The 12,124-nt window shown below is 41.3% G+C and overlaps 1 protein-coding gene across 15 annotated transcripts in view; it reads right to left on the bottom strand.

Annotated features, from left to right (window-relative positions):
* Nucleotides 1–12,124, bottom strand: part of PARD3 (par-3 family cell polarity regulator) — a 579,453-nt gene that overhangs the window by 176,764 nt on the left and 390,565 nt on the right. For 13 of the 15 annotated variants that reach the window (XM_070380971.1, XM_070380969.1, XM_070380970.1 and 10 more), the window contains one exon: nucleotides 7,983–8,214. In XM_070380971.1, the coding sequence (XP_070237072.1) occupies nucleotides 7,983–8,214 (232 nt within the window). Of the gene's footprint in view, nucleotides 1–2,962; nucleotides 3,092–7,982; nucleotides 8,215–12,124 lie in introns of those variants that run through there. The other 2 variants (XM_070380973.1, XM_070380972.1) reach the window with 1 other exon arrangement.

Raw genomic sequence — 12,124 nt, 5'->3', positions numbered from 1 at the left:
TGCTCCCGCAGACCGAGGAGAGCGTGCAAATACGGCAGGAGGGTACAGCAGGGGAGGCCACTGGTGGCCAGATGAGAACAGGCCTTATGGAGCCACGGGGTGCAAGGGCTTCATTAAAGGGGGTTAAGAGAAAACAGGAAAACGGAGGCAGCAGACAGAAACTGATCCCACGGTTTGCTGTAATGGGTAAAAGAGAAAATGAGGCAGTAGCTGGAAAGGGAGGTGGGGTAAGACAGATTTTCTCTAAGGTGGAGGAGAAGACAGAGTGGATGCTCCAGGAGGGAAGGGCCAGAATCAGGGTGAAGGAGAGAGAAGCAAGCATTGCTGGAGCAACGTCCCAACATAAGCAAGCTTAAAGCGTGGGTCCTAGAAAAAAGTAAGTAGAAAGTTTACCAGGAGACCATAGGTTATCTCAGTATGATAGGAAACCTAATCAAATTTTACTCTTTTGATTCTAAATAGAGTATTATTAAACATAGGTCAGAAAAAAAAAAAATTCCAACATTCAATTAGGTAAGAGGTCACTTCCCCAGTGACTCCTTTAAAAGACAGTTGTAAAGGATATCAAATGGTTTCTTTCATATAATACATTGTGGCTTGACAAAAATCCATTTAGGAATAACATATACTTGATCCAGTACATTTAATGTAAAAGATTCAGAGAGTCTCTCTGATGGTAACAAATAAAAACATTCAGAAAGAATATTTCCTGTCTTGGCGATGGTAAATGTCATTAGCCAAGTTCGTCTTCTGGTGCATTTTTCGATGGTGTGTGGTATTTATTTACCCCATGTTAGTAAGGAGTGAATAGTCACTGGCTTTCAATTTTCACATCAATCGCAGCAAAAAGATTCTATTTTCTACACAGTCTGGTATTGAAATTGACTTAGCATCTCAGAACTGTCAAAAATTTCTTTTACGAAAGGTTTGCTTTACACAGACTATAAAGCAGGTGTCATCCTTGACACTTGCATTCTGTATTCAGGCCGCTGTTCTCTGGAAAAGCAGCATTAAAGAACGTCAGAAAAGGTCTTAGCGAGGCCCAGCCGTCACGCTCGGCGCCCCTCGGCTCCCTCTGCAGTCAGTTTCCGAGCTGGAGATGTCAGAGGCTCTGTGCTTCAGCTTCTAACGAGGACGAGAAGGATGCTATCAGCTGCCCCAAAACTCATCTTTGCTAACAGGTCAGCCTGTCACTTACTTTCCTCTGTTAAAAACGGGAACCTCTGTTTCCATTCAAATTAGAAGAAGTCTATATTAAGTATGGGATTAAGGAATTCAGAACTTACTCCAAGGAAACCTCCCAACAGGTATACTTATATAAAGGACCTGTTCTCTGCCCAGATGACAAACAGAAAAATAATGCAAAATCGCTCTCTTCCAGCTCTTTCTTTCCCATGACAAAGTACTGCTCCTGTGTTTCATTAAGTGGGCCTAATTTTCTCTACATTTATTTTAACTGTGTCCCCTGAATCACCAGCAGGCTGCAAGGGATGTCATTCAATTTTACCAATGAGAAACCGCTAACCTTAATCCACAGGGCAACTGGGCCTGAGGCAAAATCCACAAGTCCAGGTGTTTCTGACAGGAGCAAATGGACATTGTTGCAGGAGCCTCCATCCTGCAGCAAAGAGGGCTTGCTCAGCTCGGGAGGGGGCGAGGGGATGAAGGGAGGGCTGCAAACTGCTACCAGGTCAGACAGAGGCAACTCCTTCTCACAGGCACCCACCCCAATGCCTTAAGCCCACTTAGGACACGGCTTTCCTCTTCATCATCCCACTTCTCTTTGAGTGGGATGCAGTTCTACACATCTCGGAAACAGAGCTAACTCAGCAGTCTTTCTGAAAACCCAAGGGGCCATGAAGCATGACGGGGCTGTGGAAGAAGGCTTTGCCCTAAAGCAGGGGTCCCCAACCTCCAGGATCTACTGCCTGCTGATCTGATATGGAGCTCATGTAATAACAATAGAAATAAAGTGCACAACAAATGTAATGCGCTTGAATCATCCCGAACCATCCCCACCCCACCCCTACTCCGTGGAAAAACTGTCTTCCGTGAAACCGGTTCTTGGTGCAAAAAGGTTGGGGATTGCTGCTCTAAAGGAAGCAGAGTCTGAGACACACTTGCAAGAGCTCTCACCCCTGTGAAGACAACACCTGGGCTGGCAGCTCTGTCCAGAAAAGTTTTTATAAAGGAACATGCGCCCTCATCCTTGGGGTCTCTGCAAACCTCAGTGTCACTATTTGCCAATATCTCTCTACTTTTCCACACTGGAAGAACGTCCTGGTTCAGCCATCCCTGACCAAAGATATTTATTTGTTCAGAAGCTCCCCCACCCCAGTTTTGCTTTTTTTTTTTTTTTGGTCTAAACTGTATAATCCATCAAGGGATGAACCTTTGCCAAAAATTGCCTTTCAAACTGGCCTGTCTGTCCATCAATGGATGAGTGACTATCCCAACCTACACACCTCATCACCCACAGGCTGTTCCTCTGCCTGCCTGTGACCCCAGCCATCATGTCACTTAATGAAACCAAACCAGCATATCATCTCCTCCCAAAGCACCCATCCTCACAATCGTTGGGTACAGTTGGGTGAGCTCTGAGTACACCAGCAGTGAGGATGATGGTTTTCCACTATGAAAAGGGGCCAAGAAAAGAGGGGATTAAAAACACTTGTCTGCCAAGCAGTAAACCCCAAAGCTTGACATCAAGAACAAAAAGTTCCAGGGGACTTCCCTGGCGGTCCAGGGGCTAAGACTCTGAGCTCCCAGTGCCGGGCACCCCGGTTCAAACTCTGATTGGGGAACTAGACCCCACATGTCTCAGCTAAGACCCGGCTCAGCCAAATAAATAAATAATAAATACAAAATAATAATAATAATAAAAAGTTCCAAAGCAATCAATACAAACATTATGAAACCATCAAAACTGCTGATGTCGTAAACAAAATTTGTCAACAGCCACTAAGAATTCATTAAAAGTAAATTTATTGTTTTTTTTAAAAAAAAAAACAAAACTGTGCAATATGTGCTTCTCAAGACATTTGGACTCTGGCTTGTTGCTCATCTCTTCTCAGGCTTCAGTTTGGCCAGGCTAAACGAGAAACACGGTACAGACACACGGTTAGTGAGCACAGGTAAGGGAGACAACCACGACGCGTGTTTGCTATTCTCTCATAAGCCTACGTGTGATCCAGACTACAACATCGCGTTTTAAGATCTGATCGTGTTCATTGTGTTCTTAAGACAATTATATACTGAAAAGGGAACGACAGCCATATATCTGATTTCAACCAAACAAGGTTTCAAACGAAATTATCCTTTACCTCGTACAGAACAGGATAAAACCATGCTGGAGGGACCCAGGGAATCATTGTCAATGTAATTGGAGGATTCAATTTTAATGGTGACAAAGCACCATGGTTTTTGCTTTCATGGTCCAGGGGGCGACGGGCCCTCAGCCGTCATGTGTCACAACAGCAAACGAAGCACCCTTATGAGGCATGAGTGGGATCACGTCCAGGAAGCTTCAATTTTAGACGGCAGACAATTCTATGACATTGAGAATGATTCTAATTTTTCAGGCAAAGTAGCATCAAATTACACTTATTCCAGGTGAAAAACGGGGAATACATCGATTTTAAGTGCTTACTATCTGAACATACTGTCCCAAATAAGGGAGTTTATTTTCTTTTTGATTATTTCATTCTGGAGATGGAAACTCACCAAAAAACACATTGCTTAATGATGCTGTTGCTTTCTTTGAAAAGTAGACACATTTAAAACATTAAACAACAGATCTCTCTCCTTCTAAAGGATAGACTTAGTTCCCTCTTTGGTGGCAATTTCAGACAATTGCAGAATTCTAGGAAACATTTTATGGTATTAAATTTGAATAGCCAAGCATTCGAGAACCAGAATATCCAAAGGAATCTGTGATATCAGAGGGCAGACAATTCCATGATATTCGAAAAAGAACGAAGGCTCTAAATCAGACCCTCCTTCTGCCCTGCACTTTCACAAAGAATGATCACATCAACAAAGTCATGTTTATCTGTTTCGTAGAGAAACCCGGGTTTCTCAGATCCAAAGCCATTTTAATTAAGGCTGTGGGAGTGCCTTTGGGGCAAGAGAAGATGTCATACAAGGACAAATTCATACAAACAAGGAACACTTTACATTTGTCACTTGATTCCTTATAGATTTAAATTTGTGATTTAAAACTTGCATTAAGGTAGCTTTTGCATTTTTGCATTCATATACTCCATAATTTATAAGCAGACATATAAATATGACTCCCAATATTCTTTCCTAGAGCTGTTTATCAATAATTAAACCATTTTTATGACTACTATTCAATACTCAAAGTAGAAAACCATGTCATCTGTATAGACCAACGAATAAAAATACCTATTCAGGGTGCCATGGATTCCTGCAGTACAGTTTTAAAATATATATATATTACCATGTGTAAAACGGAAGCTAGTGGAAAGCTGCTATGTCGCACAGGGAGCTCAGCTCCATGCTCTGTGATGACTGAGAAGGGTGGGATGGCAGGGAGGCTCGAGAGGGAGGGGATATACGTATACAGAGAGCTGATTCAGTTGTATAGCAGAAACACAACACTGTAAAGCAATCATACTCCAATAACAAAATTTTTTAAAAATATGGTATATCTATTTGGCCCTCATCAAATGTAACCAAAACTCACAGACAACTTACAGGGGAAGGAAGAGAGTGTGTGTGTGTTTTGGGAGCAGGGGAGGGGGATGGTGGGGAGCAGAGCCTGCGAGCCTAATTTGAAGGAAAGTATATCATTCCCTCAAGAGACTAAAAAGAAAAAGTTCACATGCCTAAAAAGCCAGACATGTAACATCTAATGCTCCTTACCCTTACTCTTTGCTTTCTGTTAACCAAAAACAGAAACAAATCATAACATCCCCCACCACACACACCCCGCATCTCCTTACAAAGTGTTCTAAGAAATTAAATGCACATACACTTTTTGATTAAGGTATTTTAAAGCAACAGCACTAAAAGAATCTCATCCTGTTTTCCTCAACAGAACAAAAAAAAAAAGGAAGAGATTCATTTTAAATCTTACTATCTTCCCCTTTGTTGTTACAAAAAAAAAGGAAACATAAAAGAATCAACCCAAAAGTCTATTTAGTCTCAAATAATTAGATTTAGTAGGTATGGAGGCAATATAAAAAATGCTTTGAAAAATCTAACAGTGCTTTCAGAGTCTTCTCAAATACTAAGGGCATATCATAATGGTATGAAGGAGTGCCAATAGACAACCAAAGAAAAAGTTTATTTTACTCTAATAAAGGGTCCTCAACTCATTTTCAAGGAGGTGTATTCGGCAAGCTTCAATCATTTCCCTAAAGAAAACCAGTGGGAAGAGAGCCACGTTCTAGGGAACTCGACAAGTTACTGCAACATGTTCGGATATATCTGCATTGTCCATGTGGTGGTGTGTGGCTCTCCTGGGAGGAAAAAATAAACTGTTTTGTGGAATTCATACACTTCCTGGGGTAAAAGGACTCCCGACACAGCTAATTTGAAGCTGCCTGCATGTAGCATCAGCGCTCTGCCGATACAGTGGGCATAAATCACCTAAAAAGCAGAGATCATAGTATATAATAAAAGGATTAGGAAGTGATGAGTTTTGAGTAGTCGTTATCTTTGTCATAGAAGTTATCTAATTTTTAATAATGGCTGGGTTTAACAGTCAGTGGCAAAATTTCCAAAATTGATCAACTCTCACAAGTCAGCATGAGCTTACTCCAGCATATCTGTCCCAGAAAAGTGTGAATGTCCATGTGTTTCTCAGTAGCCATTCTTAAGCATTGGGAGGCTATAAACTTAGTTTTTAGGAAAAAACTTTCAGGCTGCACTTAAACAAAAAATGTGATTTTCAAGAACACTCAGGCCTCTGAAGTTACAAATCAGTCGTCATTGTCACAGAGCTGGCTTTCACTACAGGTTAGAGGCATAACCTATAGCATTTGATCTAGTGTACATGTTCGCAGTCGCTAAGTTGTGTCCAACTCTTGGCAACCCTGTGGACTGTAGCCCACCAGGCTCCTCTGTGCGTGGGATTTCCCAGGCAAAAATACTGGAGTGGGTTGCCATTTCCTCCTCCAGGGAGCTTCCTGACCCAGGAATTGAACCCGTCTCCTGCACTGGCAGACAGATTCTTTACCACTGAGCCATCAAGGAAGCCCACATGTTTTACAGAACTTTTAGCTCAGAAAACATTGCATAGGGTTGCATTTAGGGTCCCTTTGAAAGAAAATAAATTTGCCAAGTGCCCCCACACTCACCATTCCTCTAGCCCCAAAAAGAAAACTCTACCATAAAGCCTCTCTTATTCTGGAGTTGCAAGTTACAGAAAAAAATAATGTCTAATTAAAATAATGTATAAATTTCTAAAATAATTTACAAACAAACTAGAATTTTGCTTATTTCGTATTCCATGAGGTGACCAGAGCACTGAATCCATCAGATAATGGTTGGCTGATGAAGGACACCTACAAGCCTTCAGGAAGACTTCACTCAGGAGCGGGTTGTAGAAGCAGGATTGGTCTCCAGGCCAAATGTATACATTTTAGGGGAGGTTTCCTCTAATTTCATAGTTTTTGATTCAAAGAAGACAGGGGTGCAAATTCCCTCAATGTTAATTGATGGGCAACAGCCTAATTTCTGTGTGTTATTTAGATGCCTGATTATGAGCTGAGAAGCCTTCTGACTAACACCAAAATGGAAATAAAGTGGCAGTTAGAGCAATTCCATCCATCAGTGCCCCTGGACATGAAAATATAATGATGAAAGATGATCTGACTAAAAATGCATTCAGGAGGAGTGGTATATCAACAAGAAAAACTCCCGTATAAAAGGATGCTAATTCTAGTGTTCTGAAGCACTGAATATGGAAATGTGATCGTATTTAATTTAAAGCTGATACTGCTCATGGGCCAAGCTCTGTGTTATCTACGCCTATAGTTTACTTCCTCCATGCACTTGACTTAGCTCTGGCTGAGTCCATCCACAGGACACATCTGGTGTGTGTATAGCCTGCAGGTTGGGCTTGAGTCCTCAACTTCATGGTCTTGACTTATCTATAACTCCCTGAGTTATTGAGGTCAACCCCAGGACCATAAATCAGGAAATTCTATGAAAATAAAAACTCTTGTTCACATTTTACAATTAAAAAAAGCTAAAAGGAAGGGATTCATAATGCAGGATAACGACTTTTTGAAGAGTTAAGTGGTGATACCATCTGTTTTCAATTTTAAACCATCATCTTGATATGTTTAGGGTTTTAATTTATGGAACAATCAAGCAATCTTTATATTTAACACTAAATACCTGGATACTATAAATCACCTCCAATGAGCATTTATGGGAGAGTTTCAGAGCAACTTCTGAACACCTTGTCACTTTTATTGTGTAGCCATGATTTGTAAAAAAAATGATATGCTAAGTAATCCTAGAGTATAATTTAGGGGCACAAAAACAACTGTCAGGAAACAGCCAGAGACTGCATTTAATGAAATCTTTACTGACTGAAGCAGTAAGTATTAAATTAATCAACACAGCTTAATTGAAGCTCTATTTGTAACATTTTTTTAGACTTGTTATTAATGAGCCTTTATGCACTACCACTAACTTGAGCTCCATGTTCAGTGTCAACAATGAACCATTGTTCACACACACAAAAGAATAAACAGGGGCTGTGAGGGCCCTTTGTCTCTGTCCCTCCTTCCTCTCAACAGTTATTTACATGATTGGCAAGATAGCATCTTTCAGGCACTTTAAAAGGGTCTGAAATAGCTCCAGTGAAATCCTTAAGAAAGTAAAAACACGGCAATGAAACCTGGGAGTTAGAGAGGAGTCTCAGCTGACCTCAAAGTCCTCACATCTGGCGCTGGCCTGGCACTCACAGTGGGGACGGGCCAGCCCCGCCCGGTAGCACCTACCTGAACATGTCTCCCAAGCCCCTCAGCTTCCCCTTCTTGGCTTTCATCTTCTCCTTCTCCTTGTCTCTGTCTTTCTTCTTTTCTTTGCCTATTTTCTCTTTCCTCCGATCGGGCTTCTCGCCTCTGTCTTGGTTTCCATTCATCTGTCTCTCCAGAGAGTGGGAAGGCTGGTCGCTGGCTGTGGATACAGATTCCCTTCCTGATCTCGAACTTTCTTCCGTGTCTTCTTCCACTTAAAAGGAAACAAACACACAAAAAAGATAAGGAACATGGGGAACCAAAGGGATAAAAATAAGGAGGTTGAAGTAGTGTGAGGGTTTCTTTCCCATATTTCCAATGAGGCTTGCAAACACTGTTTATCCTGTGTAGAATTAGAATGGAACACGTGATGTAGATGACCACCATGCATGTGTGTACTCCTGCATGAAGATAAGGGGCCAACGGTAAGAGAGTAATAGTCACAGTAACAGTAATAGCAATGGTAACAGTATAGCATTAGTAATAGCAACAATATATTATTAGTAATGGTATAGTATTAGTATAGTGATAGTAATCTGAGTCCCAGACCAGATGGATTCCCTCATGTTGATACGGAGCCTGTACTGCTGTGGGGATAAGCAAGCCCTCATCACACAGCTGACCCCAAAGATCCTCAGTATCACATTTGCAAAATGAAAACAAGCAGCCTCTCACCAACAGTTTCCTTTCCTCCTGTGTAAGGGGGATGAAGCTCCACCCCAGCCCCTCATGGATTTGTTCAGTTGCACCCCTCACTAGTAAGCACACCAATGTCAACACAGGACTTCTTTCCTCAGCCTCCCAAATATGCCCGTTTGTGATTTCTGCATAGAGAAGAGTGGATGTTCACAGCCTCTCTAACTTTTTCCTTATATAGTACTACATTGTTATTGTGAGGCCAGCATTACAAGCCAATGTTACTATATGTTCTAATCTGAAATAATGTTGCGTTTTGGTTGACACAATGATAGGTGAACAGAGAGGTGGATGGAGCCATGAAGGCATAAATCCACAGCCTCACAGTCCTTTGAACTTTGCAGATAAAAGCTATACTTTAGTGATAACAATATTCCATCCTTTGAAGCAACACTTAGTCAGCATATGGTCCAATGGTACCCCCAAAACCTTTTGCATTTGAAAGAATGACAAGTCTCCACCTCCAAAAGAGCTTCAGGAATTTCTATTTTAGGATGCAATAGATGTACACACGCACAGCCATCCTCATAAATCCTTTTCCAGATTAGTTGCCTAAGGTTTTTCCAAATATAGTAAGAATTATTGGGGCTCCAGGGTACCGCTTGAAATCTGAGGTCATTTCCACCCCCCTGCATCAACAAAAAAAGTAGGAATCAGCGTTTTTGAGCTTCTTTTAACACAGAACCATATAAGACAGAAATCTTTCACAAAGAACCAACCTCTAGATCAAGTTAATATACCTTCAAGTGAAATTCAGTCTTGCCTCTCCACCAGAACTTGAGTTAGCAATACACAAAATTACAAGTATAAGAAGACCAGTCTCAGTATCATCTTATTTACAAGACAGAAACACTCACAGCCTTGTAAAACAACCTTAGGATTACAAAAGGGGAAGAGCGGGGGGAGGGATAAATTAGAAGTTTGTAAAATATACATGCTATTATACATAAAATATATAACCAACAAGGACCCACTGTATAGCAAAGGGAACTCTGTCCAATATTCTTTAATAACCTATATGGGAAAAACATCTGAAAAAGTATGGATATACGTATATATATCACTGAATCACTTTGCTGTACACTGGAAACTAACACAACATCGCAAATAAACTATGTTCTATTGTGAAATAAAAATCAAATTAAAAAAAACAACATCTTAGTATCTTAGTGTCCTATTAAACTCTCACAGCTCTTAGATGATACTAACAAATGATGTACACAGATCTTAGAAGATACTAACAAATGATGTAAACTTGGTTAAGGTACAACCTTAACCAAGTTTAAAAAAATTTTAATGCTAATTATTTAGCTAATAACCAAAGAAAGTGTAGAATTCTTTTGTTTTCACATTTGATTAAAAATATGAGGCAACCTATTTTCCATCCCATCCCAGTCTACAGCCAAAGAGTAAAAATACCACTGTGTCTAAATCCAAAAGGTACTTTGGAAGTCACTTAGACCAACATCTTCCATTTCTTGCTAAGGAAACAGAGGTTTGGGGCCAGCACACCGCCAGTGTGGGGCTCTCTGTACTATATTCTGGCACAGTTGTACCTCAGCCAGACCTTCACATGTTTCTTTGATCAACTCTGTTTGTGATTGCTCAATCCCATGCTTCATTCAGCATGGATGCAGGTCATCTATCATCCAGTCACTCCACTCTCTGCCCAGAAGATCATTCCAGCAGCCAGCACCATGTCTCAAGAAACCCACTGCCAGTCTCATGTGGTCGTCCAGCGCTGTGACTAGTAGCTGCTACTGAGGAAATCACTCCCGTGGTTAGAACCAGTGTGCACAGGGACTCAAGGACAGGCTTCCAACCAAAGCAAGGCTGGCTTCCCGCTGCACTGGGGTAACTAACTGGGAGCCACTCTCCTCCTCCAAGGGACAAGCACGCATTTTCAAAAGCTGATCATTTTAGTCTCTGTCAGTTCATATGGAAATAGGAATTGAGAGGGTTTGTTAGAAAAAGCCAGTTCCAACTTTCAGATGGACATTGCTAGAGAAAATCCATAGCCTTACAAATAACTGCTGAGTTAAGGCTGTGATTGTTGTGTTGTACACACAGAGCAGGGAAAGAATAATGGTCCTGGCCCAGGGAGGTCTCACTGTATAGCCTTTTCCAGTGGGTGCTCCCCAAGAGAATGTAAAATATAGCTTAAGCAGGGTTGCAGCCTCTTGTCTGAAAACATCCTTGAACTTCGCTGTGCTCTATCTGGTTACAAACTACTGCTTCCACATTTTGTGGGAAATGAGTGTGGCCTCGACTTGGAGGCAATGGACCAAATCATGAAAAGACAGTTCTCAAAAGTACTCAGGAGCTACAAAACCTATATATATACTCAAGTTAGATACAGGGAGTAAGTAAGTCAGGTCGCTCAGTCGTGCCCGACTCTTGCGACCCCATGGACTGTAGCTCACCAGGCTCCTCTGTTCATGGGATTCTCCAGGCAAGAATTCTGGAGTGGGTTGCCATTTCCTTCTCCAGGGGAACTTCCCAACCCAGGGATCGAACCCAGGTCTCCCACATTGCAGGCAGATGGTTTAACCTCTTAGCCACCAGGGAAGACCCAGATAAAGGGATGCTAGTCAATATTCTACAAGTTCTGCAGGCAAAACTCATTTTACCTACCTGTCCAAAGCGCTTTGTACCAATTTTATGATTGCACTTCTCATATGATACAATCACAGGTCTGTTTCCCACTCTCTAAGCTTCTAAAATGAGGACCACTGGCCAGACAGAAGCTGCCTATGAATGACTGTTTCACAGAAAGATTAGTGGTAAACTTGACTCATGACTTTATCCCAACCAGACAAACTTTTACCCACATATCAAACTTTTATCTCCACATATCACTATCCTCTGACTTCAGAATGATGCCTATGTTCCTCTCATTAAGCCTGACAACACCAGCCACACCCCAGTGACAGTAGCCACAGGGAGGTCGTTGCTCTTGGTTATCTCATCAGTTTCTGGTAGGGTTTTAACTATTATTGTTAATGCTGTACATATTGTCTAATGGATTGTATGACCCTCTACAATGTCTGAAACTATAAACAAAAAAACGAGCTCAATAAACATAAATGACTTCGTCTTCCACAGCGACCATTATCATAAATCATGAATGGAAGATCAGAAGCGATTCTGCTAGTTTTCTGCCTAATAGTTTTGGCAGAAGCACACGGGGCATATGTCTGCTCTTGGCTCTGACACAGAAAAAAGGCAGCGCCTTCATAACTAACTATATGCTGAAGGCACATTTGGTGCCAATTCCTTTCATATTCCCAATAATTTCCTGGTGTATGTAATACGACTTATCTTCAAAAGTGGGTGAAGCAGAGAAAATTAGTATTAAATCATTTACTAACTCCAGGTTTTGTAACCTCATTTTGTAAAATCAAAACTCCTAGCTCAGTTTCCTGCTC

Source organism: Bos mutus, chromosome 13 (genome assembly GCF_027580195.1).
Source record: "Bos mutus isolate GX-2022 chromosome 13, NWIPB_WYAK_1.1, whole genome shotgun sequence".
Lineage (NCBI taxonomy): Eukaryota > Metazoa > Chordata > Mammalia > Artiodactyla > Bovidae > Bos > Bos mutus.
The sequence above is the reverse complement of the archived record's forward strand: the minus strand, read 5'-3'. Positions and strand labels throughout refer to the sequence as shown.